This window comes from Pelophylax lessonae (assembly GCF_965119305.1).
Source record: "Pelophylax lessonae genome assembly, chromosome: 10".
Classification (NCBI taxonomy): domain Eukaryota; kingdom Metazoa; phylum Chordata; class Amphibia; order Anura; family Ranidae; genus Pelophylax; species Pelophylax lessonae.
Window position 1 is genome coordinate 184,665,753 of NC_138777.1, and position 27,034 is coordinate 184,692,786.

At 39.0% G+C, this 27,034-nt stretch overlaps 1 protein-coding gene across 3 annotated transcripts in view; it reads right to left on the minus strand.

Annotated features, from left to right (window-relative positions):
* The window catches only part of NLRC5 (NLR family CARD domain containing 5), a 314,671-nt gene that overhangs the window by 62,294 nt on the left and 225,343 nt on the right, over positions 1-27,034 (minus strand). For all 3 annotated transcript variants that reach the window (XM_082270129.1, XM_082270130.1, XM_082270128.1), the window contains 9 exons: positions 23,115-23,180; positions 21,894-21,977; positions 16,549-16,632; positions 11,786-11,872; positions 10,377-10,436; positions 7,122-7,145; positions 5,734-5,814; positions 5,168-5,251; positions 4,257-4,340 (listed from right to left, as the gene is read on the minus strand). In XM_082270129.1, the coding sequence (XP_082126255.1) occupies positions 4,257-4,340; positions 5,168-5,251; positions 5,734-5,814; positions 7,122-7,145; positions 10,377-10,436; positions 11,786-11,872; positions 16,549-16,632; positions 21,894-21,977; positions 23,115-23,180 (654 nt within the window). The remainder of the gene's footprint in view (positions 1-4,256; positions 4,341-5,167; positions 5,252-5,733; positions 5,815-7,121; positions 7,146-10,376; positions 10,437-11,785; positions 11,873-16,548; positions 16,633-21,893; positions 21,978-23,114; positions 23,181-27,034) is intronic.

Below are 27,034 nucleotides of genomic sequence, written 5' to 3' on the forward strand. Positions count from 1 at the left end.
CAAGTTTATTTTAAACATTGACAGTTAAAGGGTAGGAGCACTTTTGGAAAGAAAATGACATCCTACCCCCATCATTTTCATCAAATGAAACTGTTACTAAAGCTACAACAGTAAAATCAGTTTGTATATGTAAAGCATGCTTGCTATACTCACTGTGGAAACTAAGGAGTTAATCCTGTGCATTGTGTAAAAAAGGCTGTTTGATCCTGTCTTCTCTGATCCTATGCTTCTTCCACCATCCCTAATCCATTTCCTAATAGTACAGAGCCTCGGGGGCATTCTGCACATGCTCAGTTTGGTGTGTATTGCACGAGAGTTTTTTTTTTTTCTTGGGGGGGGGGGGGGTGAATGTAATCGGCACAGGGCCAATCAGCAATGTCCAGACAGAGAGTCAGGGGTCCTGCAGCCTCATAAGACAATCACAGTAGAATGAAAACTCCTCCTACAAGCTTTAATCAGACACTGATGGAAGTAATAAGACTCCCATATACTGCTGATGAGAAAAAGTATTTAGCAGTTAATATTTGCTAAAATAATTGCATTTCCATGTTCTGTGTACTGTGGGAGACCAGATATAGTGAATTCGGGGACCTGGGTTTAGTAACACTTTAACGAGAACAGACTTTAGGTGACAAATCCACCTTAAGCTCAGCACATATACTTTGAGTGGCCATCACTTTCTCCAAACGGAAGTATCATAAACAGGATATATTCAGTGGATCTTGAAGAAGTTAACACTACTGCAGTTGGGGGCAGTCCAGGCAGTAAGAACCTGAGGGCTGTACTTCTACTGTCTTCTTTTCTAGAAGTGCACTTACCCTTTGACATTATAAAATGTTTGTATTTTTCACAATGCAGTTTACCATGCTATATGCATCTCAGAATAATGGAGCTCTCTAATGTCTGTATTATTCATGCCTATAACTAAGCACTGCCTCTTCTGTTTTTATTAGGAAATTTACCAGGAGGAAGAAATCAAAGATCATCATGTTATCTCTTGGCAAAATGTATTAAAAAAATCCATTTTTTCATGAGTGGCTTTTAAAGCTTTAGATAAGTTCATGCTGAAGGACAGAATGGACAAATAAAAGGCAATAGCAAATAGGCCCCCTGGTGTGCAATACACCATCTATCTAGTTTCAGCTCCATTTGGTTAACAAAATATTAATTGTAAAGTATTGTTTTTAGTAATTTCGTATTTAAATCTAACATGGTATACACTGAAATTCACTCTCATCTAGTGCAAAGATGTACAAAAATGTACGTAGCCACATATGCTTCTGTGCGACAGGTGTTTAAGATACGTATTACTACAAATAGAGTCAAATGTCCAGACTGATCATATGAGAATAACAAACAATAAAGAAGGAGTCTGTGTATAAAGATACAGTGCATCCAGAAAGTATTCACAGTGCTTCATTTTTTACACATTTTGTGTTACAGCCTTATTCCAAAATGGATTAAATTCATTATTTCTCTCAAAGTTCTAAAACGAATACCCCGAAAAAAAATTTGTTTAAAATCGTTGCAAATTTATTAAAAATAAAAAACGAAAAAATATCCCATGTACATAAGTATTCACAGCCTTTGCTCAATACTTTGATGAAGCACCTTTGGCACCATTTACAACCCCAAGTCTTTTTGAGTATGATACTACAAGCTTTGGCACACCTGTTTTTGAGCAGCTTCTCCCATTCTTCTTTGCATCCTGATCCTCTCAAGCTCCATCAGGATGCGTCAGGGAGCGTCAGATCTCTACAGAGATGTTCAATCGGGTTCAACTCTGTGCCTTTTACTGAGGAATGGCTTCCATCTAGCCACTCTACCATACTGGCCTGATTGGTGGAGTGCTGAAGAGATGGTTGTTCTTCTGGAAGGTTCTCCTCTCTACACAGAGAAACGCTGGAGCTCTGTCAGAGTGACCATTGGGTTCTTGGTCACCTCCCTGACTAAGGCCCTTCTACCTGATCACTCAGTTTGGCTGAGCGACCAGCTCTAGGAAGAGTCCTGGTGGTTCCAAACTTCTTCCATTTACGGATGATGGGAGGCCACTGTGTTCAATGGAACATTCAATGCTGCAGACATTTTTCTGTACCCTTCCCCAGATCCGTGCCTCGATACAATCCTGTCTCGGAGGTTTACAGACAATACCTTGGACTTCATGGCTTGGTTTTGTGCGCTGACATTCCCCCGGTAACTGTGGGACCTTATATAGACAGGTGTGTGCCTTTCCAAATCATATCCAATCAACAGAATTTACCACAGGTAGACTCCAATCAAGCTGTAAAAACATCTCAAGGATGATCAGTGGAAACAAGATGCACCTGAGCTCAATTTTGAGTATCCTGGCAAAGGCTATGAATACTTATGTACATGTGATATTTTCCTTTTTTATTTTTAACAAATTTGCAAAGATTTCAAGCAAACTTCTTTCACGTTGTCACTATGGGGTATTGTTTGAAGAATTCTGAGGAAAATAATGAATTTAATCAATATGGAATATGGCTGTAACAAAACAAAATGTGGAAAAAGTGAAGAGCTGTGAATACTTTCTGGATACACTGTATCTAGATACATGTTCTGTAATGAAATGGATATCAGAGAGTCTTTTTTGCCTGCATTTTAGGCCAAATCTGCCTTTGTATAGGCATCTCAAAGAAGTCCCATTATTATTATTATTATTATTACTATACCGGATTTATATAGTGCCAACAGTTTGCACAGTGCTTTACAACAGCCTTTTTCAACCAGGGTGCTCAGGCACCCTTGGATACCTTGAGGCTTTTTCAGGGGTGCCTTGGAAAAAATGCCTAAAAATTGTTTAAAAATGTTATACAAGCCAGCAGGTGGATCAAGCCTGCCTTTTAGTTACACAAAGCCACAGGTTTTCATAATGTACCATTACGACTTTTTAGACACTGGCATCCTAACAACCAATGATGTTATCAGTTGATGAGGAGGATGTCTGTCAACTGCATAGCATCCTCATTTGACCCTCCCATGCCCCTCTCCCTCAGCAATGGGGTCACATTAGCTGACTGATGGAGAGAAATTGAGGGAGGAGAGAAACATTGGAATACTAGTCAATACCAGTGTGCAAAAGTGTATTTGCTTTGGAAGAAATAATCACCTCTAACGTTGGGTCTCTTACTTGTGGATGTTACTGCATTATGTAAGACTATTAGAATTGACTTTTACATTTTAGAATGGGATGCCTCGAGACTGTCCATAATTTTAAAGGGTGCCTTGAGATTGTCTATAGTTTTAAAGGGTGCCTTGACTGAAAAAAGGTTGAGAAACACTGCTTTACAATGTCCCTAGTTACCTCAGGTAGAAAATCTATTTCATCATATGGCCAAACAGAATGGAATGGGAAGAAAGGATAGATGAGTCCATGATGTGCTGCTGAAAAGACCACAAGTATATGGGCAAAGCAAAGGTTCTTTTTAAAGCCTGACATTCATCCTGACACTTCTGCTCTGGCAAAGACAGAATACATGTAAATACCAAAAAAATGAAGTAATCCCTGGGAGGTAAGGCCGCACTTTCATAGCATTTCAAAGTTTAGAATTTTGATTATTGCAGATGCCAATTGTAACTGGTTGTCTCTAAATAATAGCCACCTTCTAAAACATTGTTTTTTTTTTTTTTTAGGGGAAGAAGGTAGATATATCATTAATACCGCTGTTTGGTCATTTGCCAACATCTCTTGGCTCTTGGAGGGTTATTTATTAAAGGCAAATAGGATGTTGACTTTGCATGGGAATATTTATCAGAGCCTAGTGAACGTGGCAAAAATGTACTTTGCAAAGAATACCCATTAATGTACACACTCTGTGTGTCTATGGACGCAGGCAGAGCAGCTCGAGATTGAGCAGGCAAGAGAGCCCCCATAGCAAGAGGGCACTAGCAGGAGAGGAGGAGCAAGAAATTCCAGTGGGGGGACCCCAGAAGAGGAGGTTTGGGGCTGCTCTGTGCAAAACCCTTGCACAAATACGGTAAGCATGACATGTTTATTTTTATTTTTAAATTGAAGGTTTAGAATGACTTTAATGTACATGTAAAATAAAATATTCATCTTAATGCAAAATAATCAGTTAAAATTAGGTGGAAAGTGAAGCTGATATTTGGCTTTTAAACTGCTAATGACCAGCCCAGAACCTTTAGTACTCTAAATATTTAAAATGCCCTGTTGCTGGAATGAAAGTAAAAAGAACTACTGCACAGATTTGAAGGTAGAAGTAACAGAAACTTACATTATATTTAAAATGGAATTGCAGAATCTAATACTTTCTGCCAGTGATGTCACTCCACTATGGGACATGTTTACATGCGCCAATCTGTAAATCAAAAAGAGATCAAATAAACATCAAGATAAACACAACAGTTAAACATTTCCAGGGTTTCCATATCTGCTTTTGATGGCCAAACATTAATTTTATGAACTGTCTGAAGAACAATCGTTCTGTGGTCAGATCTTCCATCCATCAGGTTCAACCACCCCATGCACTAAGTGCAGTGTTCATGCTAACCCCCCTAAAAATGGCAGACCTCATAATGCCCATCATTTTTTATAAAACAAATATTTTATCTTTGGCCAGCTTTAGTCATACATAAGCTTTTTTTATCCTACAAAAAAATTATATTTCAGTTAGGGATGATCATGAGGACCTGAATTACCAACTTGCTTCTAATAGATCTTTGCAACTCCCATATACTTCCACAGTCAATGTCAACTATCAAGGAGTCTTTTTCTGCTGAAGAAAATTAATCAAAATGCTTCCAAATGCATTCTCTGAAATGTAAAATACATGAAAAATAGGAGTGTGGAGTGTCCCTCATTCCCTTATTCCCATTGCCCGAGTCAAGTGTTTAGACCTGGTAAAAATGAGCAGTCATTGGGACTGACCCCTAATTAAATGCAAATTAATAGCTAAAGTATCCAAAACATGCCCATGGATTGTAGAGCATTCATTCATCTGACTCGTTTCCCTTAGCTGTGGTTACAGCAGCAAATATTGCCCTAATGTATGTACTGTATGTCCGCAATAATAATGGCATTATCTTACCTAAGCTTCTGTAATAACTGAATATACAAATAAAATTTCATAAAATATATAATAATTTGAAAAAAATGTAAAGACTATGCAATATTAGAAACACTCACTTTATTGTCAGTAAGGAGGGCATTGAAGTCAGAGATCCTGCTACAGCTTGGACTCCTATATCACCTAGGCTGAAGTTGGATACTCTGTAAAGTATAATAAGGGAAAGCATCAGAATAAAGCTTGCTGCTGATCATTTCCAGCACTCAACAGTAGAGACAAGTTAAATGAACGTATCTGATTGTGATATAGCTGAAGTATATTCACCTTTTGACATATCAAGTCCCATCCCAACTCTTTAAACTACTCCCCAATATTTAAATGTCTGATGACCACCTGAAACACCCCACCTGTTTCTGGACCATAAATAAGACAACCCCATAAAGTCAAGGCAAGTAAGAAGCACAATAGTGACCCAGTTTCTTGCTTGTACTTTTTTATTTGCAGGACTTTCCTACCAGAATAATTGTATATATAGATTATAAAAATTATTATAAATTATATAAATTATATATTATATAATTATAAAAATGTTATATAAAATATAAAAAACATTTATATTATTCAGTAGTGAAAAAAAAACAAAACAAATGTATAAATTTACTATAGTATATACGTATATACTTACTCCAGCTCGGTAAGACAGGGGCCATGCACTCTAAGAACTGAGTGTAGAAAAGACACATTTTGCATGTCTGCTTTGCTGAACCTGGGGAATCAAAGAAACACAATAAAGAAATACATGACAAAAGTGAGAAACTGACATTTCAATGGTATGAAAATAGGCCAACCATTCCCCGCTATTGCTGGAGATATCCTTTATCGCATTAGAGTTTTATTCTATAAGGTTTTATAAAGCCATCCGTTTTTGGTATTGAAATACTAAATTAGAAGACCATAAAGTTATGCCTGGATTTCATTGTAAACAATTTAACCACTTCTGGACCGGAAGGATTTGCCCCCTTAATGACCAGGCCATATTTTGCGATTCGGCATTGCGTTACTTTAACGGACAATTGTGAGGTCGTGTGACACTGTACCTAAATAAAATTAATGTCCTTTTTTTCCCAAAAAGAGCTTTCTTTCTTTTCACATTCTGCTATATAACATTCCCAAAAAAAAAATGTAAAAATCAAATTTTTTAAACATTTTAAGCCAATTTGTTTTCTGCTACATATTTTTCGTAAAAGAAATCACAGTAAGCGTATTTTGATTGGTTTGCGCAAAAGCTATCGCGTCTACTAACTACGGGAAAGATTTATGTCATTGTTATTGTTTTTTTTTTTTTTTTACTGGTAATGGCGGCGATCTGCGTTTTTTGCGGGAATGCGACAATGTGGCGGACAGATCGGACCCCTGACTGACATTTTTTACACTTTTGGGGAGACCAGTGACATTAATACAGTAATCAGTGCTAAAAATAAGCACTGTTACTGTAATAATGACACTGGCAGGGAAGGGGTTAACACTGTGGGTGATAAAGGAGTTAAATGTGTACCTAGGGGCTTGTTTCTAACTGTGGGGGGCATGGCTTGTGAAATGATCACAGGAACTCTGTGATTATTCCAGGGAGAAGAACGGTCAGCTGTGTTTACAACAGCTGACCGTTCTTCTCTCTCAGCGGGAACGATCGCGGGTGTCAGGCGGCACCAGCCACCTGCCCCATGCATCAGAGTCCCTGCTGACAAGCGGGGGCGGGAGTGCACTGTTGGCGGCGTGCGCTCGCCCCCTAGCTGCAGGTGTGCGACCGACGTATACCTACGTCGGTTTGCGCAGGAGTGGCTGCCTGCTGCAGTATAACTGCGGTGGGCGCTCGGCAACCGGTTAAATTCAATTATTGCACTTTTTAGGTTTTTTTTTTTTTTTTTTTAATTGAATATATCTTCGTTCTTTGAAAGTCAACTTGGAAATGGATCAAATCTAAGTCAAAAACACTAGTGAACCTTCCTAAAAGACTTGTACCCTTAACTGAAGATGTACATTATCTTTTATTTTTTTAAATAAATGTTGCCTTACCTTAATGACTTCAGTCCTGGAAAACTTGAAATGGAAATATAAGAGAATATCAATATACAGGCATTCACCATCCATTTCTTATTCTTCTAGAAGAAAGGTGTTTTTTTTAATTCCTTAGTATTGGACTAAATGTAATTCCTTTTGTTACACTCCTTGCAAATGTCCTGTATTGTTCTAAAATCCATCCTACATTATTTACAGCTATTGGGCCAGTACTGGAAATGATTTATTTGCAGAGATGGTAGACACTGAAGGTAAGTAAAACAATGAGGTGGGGGGTTAGTGGATGAGTGCAGTATGACTCAGGAGAGCAGAGGATGGGGGGGGGGGGGGTAGCCCTTAAAGTACAGGTTTACATTTATCTAAATAATGCTACGTTGCGTGAAGAGCTCAGGCAATGCAGTGTTAGGAGGGACTTTCAGGGTAGGCACCAAGGACTGTAATGTACCATCAGATTTTTACATTTCAACAAACTCAGTCATATGTAAGACATATAAATATATCCTATTTACATTTATATTTAGTGAAGGTAGATAAATAGGTAAGGTTGTTTATGAAAACAGTTCTCATACAAAAGAGTAATCTGGTGAACACTGTCTTATGTATAGGTACCCCAACATTATGCTGTCCATTGAAATAAGCTGACAGTCAGGTGATGATCTCCTTTCTATATGTACTCTAATACTGTTACATTGGATGCCAAAGATCTGCCAGAACTGGCACTGTCATGGTAATACATTTGTGTTTCTAGGATCATGTCTATTTGGAGGATTGCTGACCTTATTGGGCACAATTGTGAAGTTATTTTAGGCACTTGATAGAGATGAAGATTTTTGACATACCCTATTATACCTCTAAAAGAGGAACTCCCCACCCTTTCTCCCAAAAGGAGAGTAGGGTTAGGAGAAATATAGGGGATTTTAAAGTGCCAGGCATAAACACACAGGTTACATAGTAGTTGAGGTTGAATTAAGACTATAGTCCATCCAGTTCAACCTGTGTAGGTGTGTGTGGTGGTAATAATTTCTCATACCCATTAATGGTTTGATCCTTGAGATGTACGTCCAAGAGTCTTTTGAAAGTAGCCATACTTCCTGCAGTAACTACCTCTTGTGGTAGAGAATTCCACAATATTTTAGCACTAACAGTAAAGAACTCCCTGCGTTGCCTGAGGTTAAAACGCTTCTCCTCTAATCGCATTGTATGACCTTGCGTCCTCATGCAATCCTTGTGACTGAATCATTTTTTTCTATGCTGAGATCACCATTGATGTATTTGTAAATTGCTATTATGTCCCCTCTCAGGCGTCTCTTCTCTAGGGAGAAAAAATCAAGCGATTGTAAACGCTCTTCATAATTAAGGTCCTCCAATCCCCTAATTAGTTTAATTGCCCTTCTCTGGACTCTCTCCAGCTCCAACACATCCCTTCTGAGGGCTGGCGACCAGAACTGGACAGAATACTCCAGATGCGGTCGGACCAGAGTTTCATAAAGTGTTAGGATTATAGTTTTATCTCTGGAATACATCCCCTTCCTTATGCATGCTAATATTCTGCCGGCTTTGTCAGCTGTAGCTTGACATCGCATGCTATTGCTTAGTCTATCCTCTACTAAGACTTCCAGATCTTTCTCCATTTTTGATTCCCCCAAAGATTCCCCCCCTAAAGTGTATTGTGCTTTTATGTTTTTAGTCCCCAAGTGCAAAACCTTACACTTCTCCACATTAAACCTCATTTGCCATTTAGTTGCCCACTCTGTTTTTTGTTTAGGTCATTCTGTAAGTTTTCTGCCTCACCATGTGAAGTTATTGCCCTGCCCAATTTTGTGTCATCTGCAAAAACTGAGATCGAGCTAATGATCCCGTCCTCAATGCTATTTATGAATAAATTGAACAAGGTTGGTCCCAGGACTGAGCCTTGGGGGACCCCACTTACCACCCCAGACCAGTCTGAGTACGTGTTATTTATTACCACCCTTTGGAGATGCCCTTTTAACCAGTTCCGTATCCAAGAGCAAACCTTGTGGTCGATGCCCGCAGACCTTATTTTATAAGTCAAGCGCAGGTACAAAATTCAAGAAAATGTATTAGTATATCAAATGTAAAAAAAACAAAAAAACAATCAATCTTGTTGATTTTTAACATTTGATATACTAATACATTTTCTTGAATTTTATACCTGTGTGTTTACTATGCCTGGCACTTTAAAATCCCCTATATTTTTTTCCTTATTCTACCCCTACTCTCCTTTTGGGAGAAAGGGTGGGGAGTTCCTCTTTTCATGGTTTTACTATTGGGGGATAGTGCCACTGCATCTAATTAAATACTGTGTCTACGCTACAGACTCTCCCCCCGTCCTCCCCTACTACCCATTATACCACTATCCATGCTATCTAGTGTATATATTTGATAGTGCTAAATTGGGGGTTCTTGACCTATTTTTAATTTTATTGAATTAAAATAAAATATATAATTAGGTTAACTGAAAAAGTATCATTCCTCTTTGAAAGGTTTAAAATTATTATCATTTCCTAAAGACATTTTTGTAGTCAGCAATCCAAAAAAACAAAATGTAATTTTCTGTCTTTTTTTTATCATCCGGAGGTTTGGATTAGCTTTCGAAATGAAAGTGATAGCTATGCTTTTTCTGTAGATTTCTGAGTGTGTACTTGGTGTTTGCTTCATTTTTTGCTTGTCCTGTGCAGTTTAACAACCCCAAGCCATAAAGAAGCCATCACCCAAAGAATATTTTTACAACATATGCTATCAATGCATGCATTTTTCTAACAACTCTAAACAGGCTATCCATTTATGATGGTTCTAATACAAAGGTGAAACACTCTATTATATAGAAATGTATTGTGGCTTTCAGGCCACTGATGTTGTTTGTACAGCAAGCTTTAGTGTCATCCAATGTCTTAGGGCTTGGCACACCATAACACACATTATGACCAGCGATATAATGCACGTTACCACAACGCATCGGTAATGCACTAGAGATGCATGATCTATTTTCCACATGTATATTGTGAGCGACATGTATGTCTCTAGCTGCTGTTCAAGTAACCCCTTTGTCATTGCCCCATGGGGAAATTTGTGAATCTATGACTATTTTGGGCCCATAAACTAGATTGTAAGATAAAATTCTGTGAATATTTGGTAGATTAAATTTTAAGAAGTTAACTCATCTCTACCAACAACATATTCTATGGCTCCTATGGTAACCGAACACAGGCCATATTAATGCTCATTTCTTACCTGCCATCTTGATGTTCTGTACAAGCATAGAATTCAACGATTACTTTATTTTTCAGAAAACTAGGGAAGAAAAAGTGAACATGACGTTTTCTTACCACTGTATGTTAATTTGTTGTTTAAACTCTACACCTTGTTTTCTTTTTATTACAGTCAGAAAATGAGACCCTTTATCTGGGTTTTTTTTTTAAGTCTGTCTAATTGGGAAGATTTTCTTGATTTATTGTTATGGTCAGGATAAGAAAAATAAAATAGTACTCAATAACTAAAACTGAAGTTAATACACAAGTGAAAGTATCAGTATCGTGACTTATTCCTTATTGGGTTGTTGGCTACATCCAAGGTTTCAATGACAGCTAGCATGTCCAAAATTCTCTGAAATTCTTTTGTTAATTATTCAATTTTATTTGTATATATGCACATTTTTTGTATTAAAAAAAATAATACAAAAACAGTTTAGGTCAATTTTAATATCAATTAAAATAATTGAAATAAAATAAAAAAACATTATAGTTTCCATTTAAAAACCTGGCAAAAGGACTAACCCTTACCAACCCAGCTCTACAAAGGAATTTTTCTCTTACTCACTTAAGTGAGTCTCCCTATTTCCTATCCAATGGTCAAACAAAGATCAAAGTAAAGAAAAAACTTTCTGACTGGTATAGAAACCCAAAAAATATTACCAGAGGTCTTAACCCTTCCTGAATCTACACAAATGTAACCACTTCTGGACCGGAAGATTTTGCTGCTTAATGACCAGGCCCTATTTTGCAATTCGGCACTGCATGACAAGTAACAAGAGCATAACCAGTTCTGGACAAGAAGTTTTTCCCTCTTAATGACCAGGCCATGTTTTGCGATTCGGCACTGCGTTATTTTAACGGGCAATTGCGCGGTCGTGCGACGATGTACCCAAACTAAATTGACGTCCTTTTTTTCCCACAAATAGAGATTTATTTTGGTGGTATTAAATCACCTGTGCAATGTTTATTTTTTGCGCTATAAACAAAAAAAGAGCTTCAATTTTGAAAAAAAAACAATATTTTTCACTTTCTGCTATATAACTTTCCCCAAAAAAAAACATTAAAAATCAAAATTTTTTAACATTTTCATAATGGAAACACTCAAAATAGCGTACCGTACCGAACTGACCAAACCGATCCGCTCAGTGGAAACGACGCATTACACTAGAAGGTTAATATGTCAAGGCTGCATTTTGATCCCACTATAGTACCAGGTCAAGTAAAATACTAAAGGCTTGTTTTTGCCCATTGAGTTTAAACCCCAGTTGGACAATGTAAGCTATAAGGATAATACCCTTTATTACAGTTATATTGTGCAGATTACACATAGGTCTGTTTTTTCTTGCAAATAAGTGTTTTGATTTGAAATAGAGAATTACTTGAACTTACCTTAAAGCTTTTATACGTGTAGGGGTTTGTGTAATTTGCAGGACAAGTGAATTGAAATGCTCTCCTTCCATCCAAAGTTCTTCAATACTGAAAGCACAATAGATCAAACCTGTTCATCGTCAGTTAACTATCTACAGATCACATTAGATGCTCAATCTGCCCTCCTAAGAGGCAATAGGGTGAATTAAATAATGTAAGATTAAGGTAGTAGTCATTTTCAGGTTCCCCTGCTGAACCTTACATAAGGACAGTTAAATTATTCAGCTTCAAATGAAAGACTACATTGCTTACAAATATGGCTTTAGAAATATTGCTGTGGGGGTCAGCGTTAAAATATTGGGTGAAAAGTTTGATGCAGACAGGATCCATTTAAACCTTTTAACTGACTCTTTTAATTTTATTTTTAAAGTGGGTGATGATGAAGAATGAAAGGATGAGACCACCAAAAAAATAGCTTTGGATCAGCTCTGCACTGCATAGATTAGCAACATTTTACATACAGTTCTTTTTCACCTCCTTCTAGCTGAAATAACATTAAATTGCTTCTATGATCTTTTTAATGTCATATAAATTAATGTGATCAATAAAAAATAAATAATTTTCTTAAAGCATAACTAAAGGTAACGCATTGGATAGAATTGGGTGGGGTTAGGACCACTTTTAGGTGTTTACTGGTGGTTTGCTCTAATTGTCCTGATCACCATTGTCACTAGTTGTTCTGTGACAGCTGTCTAAGCGGGGATATCCCTCACATTTTAAAGGCATCCTCTCACTTGCGACTTGGTCTACAGGACAAGAAGTGAAAAGAAATCTCCATAATGAGACACAGATGGTAGAAATATATTGATGGCATTTTTTTCCATAACAATATTATTTGCAGCTTTGAAGAATGACAGGTTTTTAAACTGTAATTACAACATATGCTGCAAAGGTAATGTTAATAATATATGCAATGATAATAATACCGGACAATATGAGAATGTGAGAATCAGCTTTAGAGTTATGTATTGCATTAACAAAAATCACAGATGCCAAAGATGTATTTGTGTCAATAGTGATACCCCTGCTGCAAAATCATAAATAAACACAAGTGTGAAAACGGAATATAAAAATGTATGGGCACTAGCTATCAAATATTATCCCCAGTGCAAATGTGTCATAAAAAAAAATTTCACCAAAAAAGAAACATACACTCATTGGCCACTTTATTAGGTCCACCTTGCTAGTACTGGGTAGGACCCCCATTTGCCTTCAGAGCTGCCTTCATTCTTCGTGGTATAGATTAAACTAGGTGTTGGAAACATTCAGTTTTTGAAATACTCAGATCAACCTGTTTGGCACCAGCAACCAAGCCACGTTCAAAGTCATTTAAATCTCCTTTCTTTCCTGTTCTGCTGCTTGGTTTGAACTTCAGCAAGTCGCCTTCACCATGTCTAGATGCTTGAATGTATTGAGTTGCTGCCATGTGATTGGCTGATTACAAATATGTGACCAAGCAATTGAACAGGTGTACCCAATAAAGTGGCCAGTGAGTGTATACACCCAAAAAAAACCACTAAAATGTCCATACCATGCAGCAATCCAACATGTGCCAAATTCCAATAGTGTTGATATCCAGAAACTTCAAACAGAGCTCCACTCTAATTATGCAAAAGTTATCATGGCAAAACCATGCTCTTCTTTGATTCCACACCTTCCCTCTTAGCACACTGACACTCACCAGATGCTTTGACCCAAACACTGTGAGGGTCAGTCTGCACCTTTGTTAAAAAATGGTAAGCTCTGTGTCTCCACTCTTCTCTATGCTCTCTTATTTCCAATCGGTCACTCTGGGATAAAAGGCCAGAAACATGTCATAGCGCAGCCAGTTTCTATGTTAAAAAAGTGGTATGCAAAGGTACTCTCACATTTGCCTGTGCCCAAGCTGGCACCAAGTGTATCTCAAGCATTGTGTTAGTCTGTCCTAAGCCAGCAGCCTTCTCTTCTTCTTATGTATTGTCTTGATTTTTTTTTTAGGGTATATAGTGTCCATGTAACTTAGGTAGCTATGGACGGATAGTGTGTTCTGATGGCTCATGAGTGTGTCCATAAAATAGATGGTTGTGGGTTCATTAAGGGTGGGGAGGTTGAGATTAGAAAAAGGAATGGGGGGGGGGGTTGGAGGTGCTAAATGGGAGACAATGTGAGGTCCACATTGATAGAAGGTGGGGAGGTTAAAAGACAGGAGTAAAGGGGGTTTGTGGGGTAAAGGGAACTGTAAACGTATAGGGTTAGATGGTGTGTTGGTACTAGTGATCTAGTGATCTATCTATCTATTTTTAACCGCCGATATCGATTTTTTGGTCATCGGATATCAGTATCGGCCGATATTGGCCGATATTTTCGGACATTTTTTTTTTTTTAATGTCTACAGGTACTGTGGTGGAGGGATCTGGGGGTCTAAAATACCCCAAACCCCTCCCCTGCACTTAATAGCATTCATAACGCCAAGTTTGGCTGTTTTGAATACTGTAAGTTTTTGAATTCGGCGCCGCCAGTACCCAGAAGTGATGTCATGTCATGACATCACTTCCGGGTACTCGGCGGTGCCGAATTCAAAGAAATGGAGACCCGGATAGACGGGGGTGGTGAAGGTAGGATGCTCGGGTCTCCCAGTGGGACAGGAGACCCGGGCGAGCCGCGGAAGGTGGCGGGAACGGCTTCTCAGCCACATCGGTTGTCATTACAAGACAGCCGACTATCGGCTATGGACACCGGTACCGGGGTAATGCCTCTAGCTGCAGGCATCACCCCAGTACATGCACTTTCCCGAAATATCGGCAATATAGGTAAGTCAAAAGGCCGATTCCGATATATATCGGGGAAAGTGCATATCGGCCCTCGATATATCGGCTTTGCCGATAATCGGTCGATCTCTAGTTGGTAGTACAAAAAAGGGGTGTAGGGAAGAGGGACGGTAGTTGGAGGGTGGGGGGTGAGGAGCAGCAAGAGAAAGACTTACAACTAATAGAAGTTTAACCTTTAGATATAAAGTTGAAAAGCCTTTTTTGTATGTATAGCTTGTAATCATAAATGTACATGGAAGCAGTGGGCTCAGTAGCGCAGTACAGATGTTGGATATTTTGCTCCTCTTATCTCAGTGGAAGCCTATGGGCCTGATTAAACTGATTGTTATATAATACAATTAATAGCTGTTTTTTTTATGTAACTTTTTTTTTATCCTTATCACCATCATTCAGCAAGTTTGCTGATTGAACGTTCTATAGTAAAGATAGCTATTAGTGATAAATTCTTACCAGTTTTCTCCCAATTTTTTTCAAAGAATAAGTAAAATGTGATTCCCATTTGGATTACTTTTTACAAAAAGACATCATGAATTTATGGAATATAGATGATCAATTATTTTAACTTTTTAGCTACGCAGTTTGAAGCATAATAAGAAAAAAATAATAAAAAAAATTTGCATTTGATCTGTGGAATATTTGCATAATATGTACAGTAAGCATGGAAGCATAGCCAATAATTCCAGGGGCGTAACTACAGGGGTTGCAGGGGTTGCAATCGCTACCGGGCCCCATGCTCCAGGGGGCCCGGTAGCAAACCAGTGGGTGAACTTCCAGGATCGCAAAGGTCACACTTGCGACCGGACCCTGGCATTGCACCACTGTGGGGAGGCCCCAAGATTGCAGGAAGGGGGCCCACAAGATTGCAGGAAGGGGGCCCACTGCAGAACTTGTGAAAGAATCCTGCTGCGGGACCGTAATAAAAGGCCATGCAACGAGTGTAAAGAGCCCCAGGATTAGTGGGAAGAGCCCTGGACTTGAAGGTAAGGGCCCCGGCCAGGGGTCTGGGGGGCCCTTCATGGTTTCTTGCATCAGGGCCCTGAAGGTTCTAGTTACGCCTCTGAATAATTCTATATATTTTGAAAAAAATGAATGAAGAATGTGGAAGTCAGACCAATCAGCCAGTAGGTCACTAAAGGAGGCACACATGAATTAACAAAATATCAAAAACATAAGGCAGTAAATGCAACCTTATAGGTTGTGGGATCTGTCCAGCCCAGATATACTTTGGTATATTTACTAAAGTAGGAAAGTGAAAAGTGCATGCTCACTTAGCTTAGTAAATAAATATAAAACTAAACACCCAACTATGTACAAGGAAAAAAAACACTATTTTTGCTTGCCTATCATTGGATGATTGAAGTGAACAAAACACAAATTCACCCTATTCCTAAAAGTATAACTAAAGGCAAAAAACTTTTTTATTTTTAGATAGAGTGCAGAGGTATTAGAATGCTTGTCAGTTTATATTGCTGTTTGTGCCTTCGTTAAGGAGATTCACCCTTTCTCTATTTGAACTGTTTACCATTATCATTGAAAGTGAAAGTAAAGGAAAATCCCACACTTTGGGTTGTCCCCAGAAAATTAAAACTAGGGAAGTGTTTTAATGGGGACACTAGTTCTGGTGACCTGGGGTTCCCCAAAGAATTTCCCTAATTTGAAGGGATTTCTTCTCACTTCCTGTTTGGCTATGGGACAGAAAGTGAAGGTAAATCTACCCAATGGGACATATATGGTGAAAAAAAAAATCTGACAGAGGTTATAACCCTCCCTTACTTTACTCTATTCAAAATGGGGAAAAAAAGTTTTGCCTATAGTTCTACTTTAAACTAAGCAAGCATTCACTTTTTTTAAATTAACATGCACTTAACAAAGTAACCATAGTACAGCATTTAAGTCTCAAACAATTTCTTGACCTACCTTATTATAGACCCATGGGGCATTTGGGACATGGCCAGTAAAACATCATTTACACCTTGCAGAGAAATATTGTTCCTCTTTAATCTTAAAGCAAAAAACATACATTTTGATTTGGATATTAGTAATGGACCATAAAAAGAAATAATACAATAATAAGCACAAAAGTTCAAACTGCTTAGTATACAATATCTATCTATCTATCTATCTATCTATCTATCTATCTATCTATCTATCTATCTATCTATCTATCTATCTATCTATCTATCTATCTATCTATCTATCTATCTATCTATCTATCTATCTATCTATCTATCTATCTATCTATCTATCTATCTATCTATCTATCTATCAATCTACAAAACAAACAACTATGTTTGCGTGTAACAGTTACTCATTATTCAAAACTCCCATGAAACGATCTTTTTAACGCTTGCTTTTAACCGCCTTAGCGGTAAACCCGAGCGTGACTCGGGGTAGGAATTTTCTGCTATTAGCGGTATCCCCGAGTCACGCTCGGGGTCAATGGGCAGAGCGTGCAGACAGCGCAGCGGAGCTTCTCTTACCTTATCCTGGCGATCCAGCGATGAGCTCTCATTGCTGTGACCGCCAGCGAGATCTCCGCCGCTCGTCTGTCGGTAGGAGGACTTCCTAGTTCCGTTCCCTGCAGCAGCAATGCTGCATGGGAGCGGAACTAGGGAGGGAAATTCAAAAAAAAAAAAAAAAAAAAACGTTGCACATAACACATTTTATATTATATATATGCATATATATATATATATATATATATATGCATATATATATATATATGCATATATATATATATATATATATATATATATATATATATATATGCATATATATATATATATATATATATATATATATATATATATATATATATATATATATATGCATATATATATATATATATATGCATATATATATATATATATATATACATATATATGTATATATATATATATATATGTATATATATATATATACCTATATACACACACACACACACATATATATATATATATATATATAAAATTATATTATTGATTCGATTATAATTCATGCGTTATGCAAATATATATATATATATATATATATACATATATATGTATATATATATATATATATATATATATATATATGTATATATATATATATATACCTATATATACACACACACATATATATATATATCTATATACACACATATATATATAATATATAGCGCATGAATTATAATCTAATCAATAATATAATTTTATTATATATATTATATATTAAATAATAAAATAATATTATTGATTCAATTATAATTCACTTGTTTGTGTTTCAAATTTATCACATCTGGGATGTCTACTAGACTCTTGTTTTGGTCAGGTTTAAGTCAGTAATTACTAAGAATTGTAGGCCTATAATACATAACGCCAAATTTCCATGAAAAGAATTGTACCGCTTTTGGAACAGAATTCCTGACAGAATCATACCGCCAGGGAGGTTAAAGTTGCAGAGCTCCTGGTACTTTATATACACATTTTACATATACATACATTCTACAACAATGCAGACCTGTTTTGTTTCTTGTCTCAGAAACAGCTTGATGTTTTTATTCAGTTTTTAATGCCACTGCTTTATATTTTAAAATTTAAGAAACATTAAGGCCCCTTTCACACTACGTCAGTTGTCATCCATTTTTCGTCAGTTGTTATCCGTTTTTCGTCAGTTGTTATCCGTCTTTCATCCGTTGTCATCCGTTTTTACATAGTAATGCATTGATGTCAGTTTTTCATCCATCAACGGATGGATGAAAAACTGACAAACTGACAGCGTGTGTGAAAGGGGCCTTAAACCAGGATGGTTTCTATGGGTCCTGATTATGTCACTGTGAACACCTGGTCCAAAAGATCACCTCCGTGTCTCCTTACTGCAGAATGCAGAGGGTCAACTAGGCGGGTTTTACATTATAAAACTTTATTGTTCAATTTCATCAAAAGTAATTTCCTATAAGCAAATCACTTATACAAGCCAGACAGTTGTTTTTTTTTAGATAGGAAGTATGTTATATTAATGTGCTTACACTGATTTTTAAATAGTAACTTGGCACTCTGCATCAAACAGATTTTTTTTTTTTTTTGTCCTCAGGGCTGATAAACACCCAAGAATAACAAGAATATTATACTTTTTTTTATAAGCCAGTAGGAGCTATGGTGTCCAACCTGCACACATCCATTAAAAGCACTTCTAACACAGATCCCACATGGTTAAGAAGGGAATCCTTGACTCACTTTGAGTCACCACAGAAAACTCAAAGCCTGGATCATCTGGCATTTTACATTCCCTTGCAATAATCTTTCTATTTCCTCTCTTTTATTTTACCACTCATTGACCAGGTCCTTAGATGCAAAATAGAACATGATCTGTACTCCTTTACATCCAACCTCATTTCTGTTTCATTCCCATTTTCCTTTCATTCCTCCCCCCGACCCCCTAACAACCTAAAGTACACTATATTACCAAAAATATTGGGACGCCTGCCTTTACACACACACACACATGAATTTTGATGGCATTCCAGTCTTGGTCCGTAGGGTTCAATATTGAGTTGGCACAACCTTTGCGGCTACAACAGCTTTAACTCTTCTGGGAAGGCTGTCCACAACGTTTAGGAGTGTGTCTATGGGAATGTTTGACCATTTTTCCAGAAGTGCGTTTGTGAGGTCAGGCACTGGTGTTGGAAAGAAGGCCTGGCTCGCAGTCAAGTTCCTCCACCCCAAACTCGCTCATCCAAGTCTTTATGGACCTTGCTTTGTGCACTGGTCCAAATCATTTGGTGGAGGGGGATTATGGTGTGGAGTTGTTTTTCGGGGGTTGGCCTTAGCCCCTTAGTTCCAGTTAAGGGAACACTTACAGTGTCAGCATACAAAGATATTTTGGAAAATTTCATGCTCCCAAATTTGTGGGAACAGTTTGGGGGTGGCCCCTTCCTGTTTCAACATGACTGTGCACCAGTGCACAAAGCAAGGTCCATAAAGACATGGATGAGTGAGTTTGGGGTGGAGGACCTTGACTGGCCTGCACAGTTCTGACCTCAACCCGATAGAACACCTTTGGGATGAATTAGACTGCAGACTGCAAGCCAGACCTTCTCTCCAACATTAGTGCCTGACCTCCCAAATTCGCTTCTGGAAGAATGGTCAAACATTCCCATAGACACACACTCCTAAACCTTGTGGACAGCTTTACCAGAAGAGATGAAGCTGTTATAGCTGCACAAGGTGGGCCAACACAGTAACAGGTAGCGGGTTGATTTACTAAAACTGGAGAGTGCCACATCTGGTGCAGCTCCACATAGAAACCAATCAGCTTCGAGGTTTATTGCCAAAGCTTAATCAATCAAGCTGAAGTTAGATGCTGATTGGCTACCATGCACAGCTGCACCAGAATTTGCCCTCTACGAATTTAGTAAATCAATCCCAATGTCTCTGTGTTTACTGGACACCATTTAGTAAGAAAATAAGCCACATAACCCCTATCCCCCACCTAAATACTAGACTTATGTTTGTACCATAATTGCCTAGTTCAGCACTTGTCTACCTGTATCCCATTGCAGTGATTTCCCACCACTTCCTGTCCAGGAAACAGAACAGACAGTGATGGGAAGTCTCAAAGTGAAGTGATTACTCCTTTTAGACAGGTGTACCAAATGGGAGATTCCCTCTCACCTCCTGTCCTCGTGACAACTGTAAAATGTTGTATTTCCCATTGCATTCTGTCCTGATGAAAATAGTCACCACACACAAAGTAAATCTTCCCAGCAGAGATGCAGACAGCAATAAAATCCTGAAAGTGGTTCTAACCCTTCCCTACTGTATCCAAAATTAAAAAAATTGACAAGAGACACTTTAATTTTTTTGGCATTCTGACTCTAGAGAATTGGATTGTGCTTGTAATGGTTTACTGTTATTTCTTTGTGCGCTTCATGTTTCCTATCTTCATTTGCCTTATTGTAAACACCTACATTATGCCTTGTATGATGTTTATTTAGTATTTTTTTAAGATATTTTTATTTTGCTAAAGTATATCTATAGCCATTTTTTCTTTAGCTTTGAATAGCACGGAGAAGAGGTAAAATGCCTGCTCAGGTTTTACTGCTAGCCAGGGCTCTGGTAGGGAGGTTTTCACTTCACATCCTGTCCTCGGGATAACCCTTTCACCAAGCAGGAAATTAATTAAATTCTCCAACAGCGTAACACACAGGAGTAAACATGCTTTTTCCTGTTGCAAATTTTCCCACATTTCCTATCTGGTAAAAAGGTTGTCCCTTTATAAGGAAGTTGGAGAAAATCTATTCAATACAGCCCTGCACAGAAATAAAACCTGACAGAGGTTCTGACCCTACCCCATGCTATTCAAAACTAAGACCCTTAGTTCCAAAACCTATTCTCATTAAAATCAATAAATACTTTCACACTGGGGCAATGCACTGAAAACATTCCTGCAATTGCAATTGAAAACAATCCTGCAAGCAGCATCTTTGGAGCATGTTTAAAGCACTTAAATAAGTGCTTCAAAAAGCCCCTCTCCATTGAAATACATGGGAAGCATCTGAAAAACTCTTCAAAAGCACCTAAAAAGATCTTGAAAAGCGCCCAAAAAGCTCCTGAAAAACTCTTCAAAAGCATCCAAAAAGCACCTGAAAAGCGCTCAGTGTTTTAATGGCAGTTTAGAAGCACCTCAGTGTGAAAAGGCTCTAAGAAAAAATTTTTGGCTGCAGATATACTTTAGGACAGGGATCCTCAAACTACGGCCCTCCAGCTGTTGCAGAACTACACATCCCATGAGGCCTTGTAAAACTCTGACATTCACAGACATGACTAGGCATGATGGGAATTGTAGTTCCTGAACAACTGGAGGGCCATAGTTTGAGGACCCTTGCTTTAGGATGTCCACTCTCAACCAGGGGTCAATTGTCCTCCAATATGATGGTGCCTGCAAAGTTTCTGGACCAGCATCACTTGACAAAGCCAACAACATGACACCAATTTATCGTTTTAGCAATCTGAATTGGTGACATTCTGACCACCACTTTAAGGGTTGCATTCTTCCTACTTACCACCAATGTAAGGGGCATTTTTCCCATGGACCCCCAACAAATTGATTTTAGTAAGGGGTTCTTTGAGACCTGAAATTATTTTAGTTCCTCTGGGGTTAAAAAGGTTAAGAGAGGCTGCTTGAGGACATCAAAAACAGGGTGAAAAAAGAACTTAAACAGCAGCCTAGAAGACAAGAAAGTACTTAGGAGCAGAATGAATGGAAAATTAGATACTCACTTCAGCTGTGTCACATTATCGCTACATTGAACAAAACTGCAGAGCTTCTTAATGTGTTCTGCCTGAAATCTGCATCCAGCTAATCTGCAATACAGACAGGAGAGAGCCAGATAAAAAAAAGTAACATTAACTGAAATGCACCCTTACTAAACACTTAGCTATCATGCTGTGGTGAAGATCAGAACATATGACAGTTCTGAAGAAAATCACATATTTAGCATGCTAGCTAAAGAGCCAATTCATCCTAAAGCATCCGAATGCAACCCTTTGTTTGCCTTTATCAGGCCCTCAGGGCATCATTCCTCCCACTGACACCAGCAACGGGGAAATATATCTCCCAATGATACCAACAATGGAGCATGATTCTTCCCTATGACACCAACGACACTATTCCCCCCCAATGACACCAAAGATGGGGCACTATTCCTCCCAATGACACCAACAATGGGGCACTATTCCTCCCAATGACACCAACAATGGGGCACTATTCCTCCCAATGACACCAACAATGGGGCACTATTCCTCCCAATGACACCAACAACGGGGCACTATTCTTCCCAATGACACCAACAACGGGGCACTATTCTTCCCAATGACACCAACAACAAGGCATTAATCTTCCAATACCAATAACCGGGCACTATTCCCCCTCCTACTGACCAGAGATACTATGTCTTTTTTATTTACTTCTGCCAACCACCAAGTAAGAGACATTGTTTACTGCAACTGACGCTGGGGCATTTCCTACTCCTGGGGGACCACAATCTGGGCCCCGTTAATATCTGAAGGGCAATAAAGTGGCTCTTTGTTTAGAAAGTTTGAAGACCCCTGCCCTAAAGCAATTAGCTATTGTTGTTAATGCATGTGCAGTAATACATATGATTACATGCATCAAAGTGCATTACATAAAGGAACCCATTTAAATGCCAGCGCACCACAATGGATGAAAGCATGCACATGGCCTCTTTTTAAACACAGAACATCACAACACATGGTGTGTGCATTGTGGTGCACTGTGGTGTGTCTTGCATTGCACTCTACTGTACAGTGCAATGGGGTGCCTTTAACAACGAATGGCACAGCATATAGAGCAGCTACATTTGCGATGAGGCAATGCGGATTAATGATAAGATTTAGTGTGCATTGCCACAACACACACATGTGAATGGGCCCCCATCAAAGCAAAATATGCAAAAGTGTAATGTCTTTTTTAAAAGTTACCTTATAGTCTTCGGAGAGCCTTCACAAGATGAAAATACTACATGGATAGTTTCTGTGGGATTTAAGCTAGAAAGAAAAATCTTGATTACAATTAAACTGAATCATAATGTTATTCTCATTAATACATACAGTGAGGTAAAAAGTATTTGATCCCCTGCTGATTTTGTACGGGTTTTCCCACTGACAAAGAAAAGATCAGTCTATAAATTTAATGGTAGGTTTATTTTACTGGAAAGAGACAGAATAACAACAAAAATATCCAGAAAAACGCAATTTCAAAAAAATGATGAATTGATTTGCATTTTAATGAGTGAAATAAGTATTTGATCCCCTATCAATCAGCAAGGTTTCTGGCTCCCAGGTGTCTTCTACACAGGTAACGAGCTGAGATTAGGAGCACTCTCTTAAAGGGAATTCTCCTAATCTCAATTTAGCTACCTGTATAAAAGACACCGGTCCACAGAAGCAATCAATCAGATTCCAATCTCTCCACCATGGCCAAGACCAAAGAGCTGTCCAAGGTTGTCAGGGACAAGATTGTAGACCTATACAAGGCTGGAATGGGCTACAAGACCATCCCCAAGCAGCTTGGTGAGAGAGTGACAACAGTTGGTGTGATTAATGGAAGAAACTCAAAATAACTGTCAATCTCCCTCATTCTGGGGCTCCATGCATGATTTCACATTGTGGAGTTTCAATGATCATGAGAACGGTGGGGAATCAGCCAAGAATCTTGTCAATGATCTCAAGGCAGCTGGAACCAGAGTCACCAAGAAAACAATTGGTAACGCACTACGCCATGAAGGGCTGAAATCCTGCAGCTCCCGCAAAGAAAGCACACGTACAGGCCTGTCTGAAGTTTGCTAATGAACATCGGAATGATTCAGAGGAGAACTGGGTAAAAGCGTTGTGGTCAGATGAGACCAAAATCAAGCTCTTTGGCATCAGCTCAACTCGCAGTGTTTGGAGGAGGAGGAATGCTCCCTATGACCCTGAGAACATCATCCTCACCGTCAAACATGGATGTAGAAACATTATTCTTTGAGGATGTTTTGTTGCTATGAGGACAGGACAACTTTACAGCATCAAGGGACGATGGACAGGGCCATGCGTCATTAAATCTTGGGTGAGAACCTCCTTCCCTCAACCAGGGCATTGAAAATGGGTCGTGGATGGGTATTTCAGCATGACAATGACCCAAAACACAAGGCCAAGGCATCAAAGAACTGGCTAAAGAAGAAGCACATTAGGGGTTCTGGAGTGGCCTAGCCTATTTTATAGAAAATATGTAGGGGGGGGCAGGGGCGGACTGACAACTCATGGGGCCCCCGGGCAATAAGAGATCATGGGCCCCATGTGTCCCCGCCCACACTCAAGCCACACCCACACAAAGCCCCGCCTACATCTTGCACTGCCCACATTACATTTGTTTGTCACAGAATTTCTCTACACTATGTTCAAAATAAATGTATATTATAGAAAAAAAAGAAAATAAACTTACATTAAATAAAGTGCAACAATGGTACATTTCCAAAATTAAGCCCCGGTTCACACTACTGCGTGTGCGGGGTTCGCATGTCATGTCGGAGCGCACTGCTCCGACATGACTTGCGATCAGCTGTGCGGTGCGAGTTTAGCCATACAGTTTGTATGGCTAAATTCGCATCGCACCCGCAGCAAACACGCACAGGAGGCATTTTTGCTGCCGCATCAGGATCGGATCGCACAGCGGTTCACACTTGTGCGATCCGATCCTGTGCGAACTGCACGATCGCACTGCGATATGCGATCAAACTGGGGGTGTCGTTAAGATTACATTGACACCCCCAGCGGATCGCATATGGCAGTGTGAACTGCCGGGGGTGCGTGTGCGATGCGGGAACAGGCTGCGAATTCGCAGCCTTCCCGCATCGCATATATGTGAACCGAGCCTAAGGTTTTCATGAATTAACACAATATAATAGGTGCAACCAATGTCTTCTTAGCTGAACAGTTTAATAAAAAAAAAAATACAAAAAATAAAAAGCTCTGACCAGCATGTTACAAAATGATGGCCCTAGAATTGCTCTAAGTGCGACGTTCCCGATGATACCATACATATGTGCCACCATTATTGTTCACATATGTGTGCTCATCCTACATAGCCCTCTACCTGGATGTGCTTTACAATCATTTTTTTAACAATTTTTATTTACTTTATATAATTTTCACTGACCACCAATGTAAGGGGGCCATTCCTCCCAATCGACCACCATTGTAAGGGGAATTCTTCCTACTGACCACCAATGTAAGGCACATTCTTCCCACTGACCACCAATGTAAGGAACATTCTTCCCACTGAACACCAATGTAAGGGACATTCTTCCCACTGACCACCAATGTAAGGAACATTCTTCCCACTGAACACCAATGTAAGGGACATTCTTCTCACTGATCACCAATGTAAGGGACATTCTTCCCACTGAACACCAATGTAAGGGACATTCTTCCCACTGAACACCAATGTAAGGGACATTCTTCTCACTGATCACCAATGTAAGGGACATTCTTCCCACTGACCACCAATGTAAGGACCATTCTTCCCACTGACCATCAATGTAAGGAACATTCTTCCCACTGACCACCAATGTAAGGAACATTCTTCTCACTGACCACCAATGTAAGGAGCATTCTTCCCACTGACCACCAATGTAAGGAGAATTCTTCCCACTGACCACCAATGTAAGGAGCATTCTTCCCACTGACCACCAATGTAAGGAGAATTCTTCCCACTGACCACCAATGTAAGGAACATTCTTCCCACTGACCACCAATGTAAGGAGCATTCTTCTCACTGACCACCAATGTAAGGAACATTCTTCCCACTGACCACCAATGTAAGGGATATTCTTCCCACTGACCACCAATGTAAGGAGCATTCTTCTCACTGACCACCAATGTAAGGAGCATTCTTCTCACTGATCACCAATGTAAGGGACAATCTTCCCACTGATCACCAATGTAAGTAGCATTCTTCCCACTGACCACCAATGTAAGGGACATTCTTCCCACTGACCACCAATGTAAGGGACAATCTTCTCACTGACCACCAGTGTAAGGAGCATTCTTCTCAGTGACCCCCAATTTAAGGAACATTCTTCTGACTAACCACCAATACAAGACATATTCTTCTCACTGACCACCAATGTAACAAACATTCTTCTTACTGACCCCTAATGTAAGGAGACATGCTTGTCACTGACTCAATGTACGGGACATTTTTTTCATTGACCCCCAATGTACGGGGCATTTTTTTCATTAACCCCCAATGTAAGGGACATTCTTTTCATTGACCAATCGGGATAACTATTATTGAGGAAACTGACCACCAGGCTGGAAAGTTATTAGGAAAGTGTGATTGCTGGTTCCACCAGCTTAATTTCCAGCGAGTCCATTTAGGGGAAATAGTGGTGCACAGGAGGTGGGATCCCCACATGTGGACACTGAATACACGCAGTTATTGGATAGTGGCACTTTTTTGCACGTTTGCACTTTTTCTTGTGACTTGGGAAGATTCACTATGGACAATTTTTTTTATAAAAATGTTTTTTATGGACTAAAAAGATTTTTTAATATTTTATTTATTAATTTACTTATCCTTGATAGGGGAGGGGAAAAAGAAGAGAGAGAGAGGGAAAGAAAGAGGGAAAGAGAGAGAAAGAGGGAAAGAGAGAGAAAGAGGGAAAGAAAGAGAAAGAGAGAAAGAGAGAAAGAGAGAGAGAGAGAAAGAGAGAAAGAGAGAGAGAGAGAGAGAGAGAGAGAGAGAGAGAGAGAAAGCGAGAGAGAGAGGGAAAGCGAGAGAGAGAGGGAAAGCGAGAGAGAGAAGGGAAAGCGAGAAGAGAGAAGGAGGAGAGAGAAGAAAGAGGGAGGGGGAGGGAAGG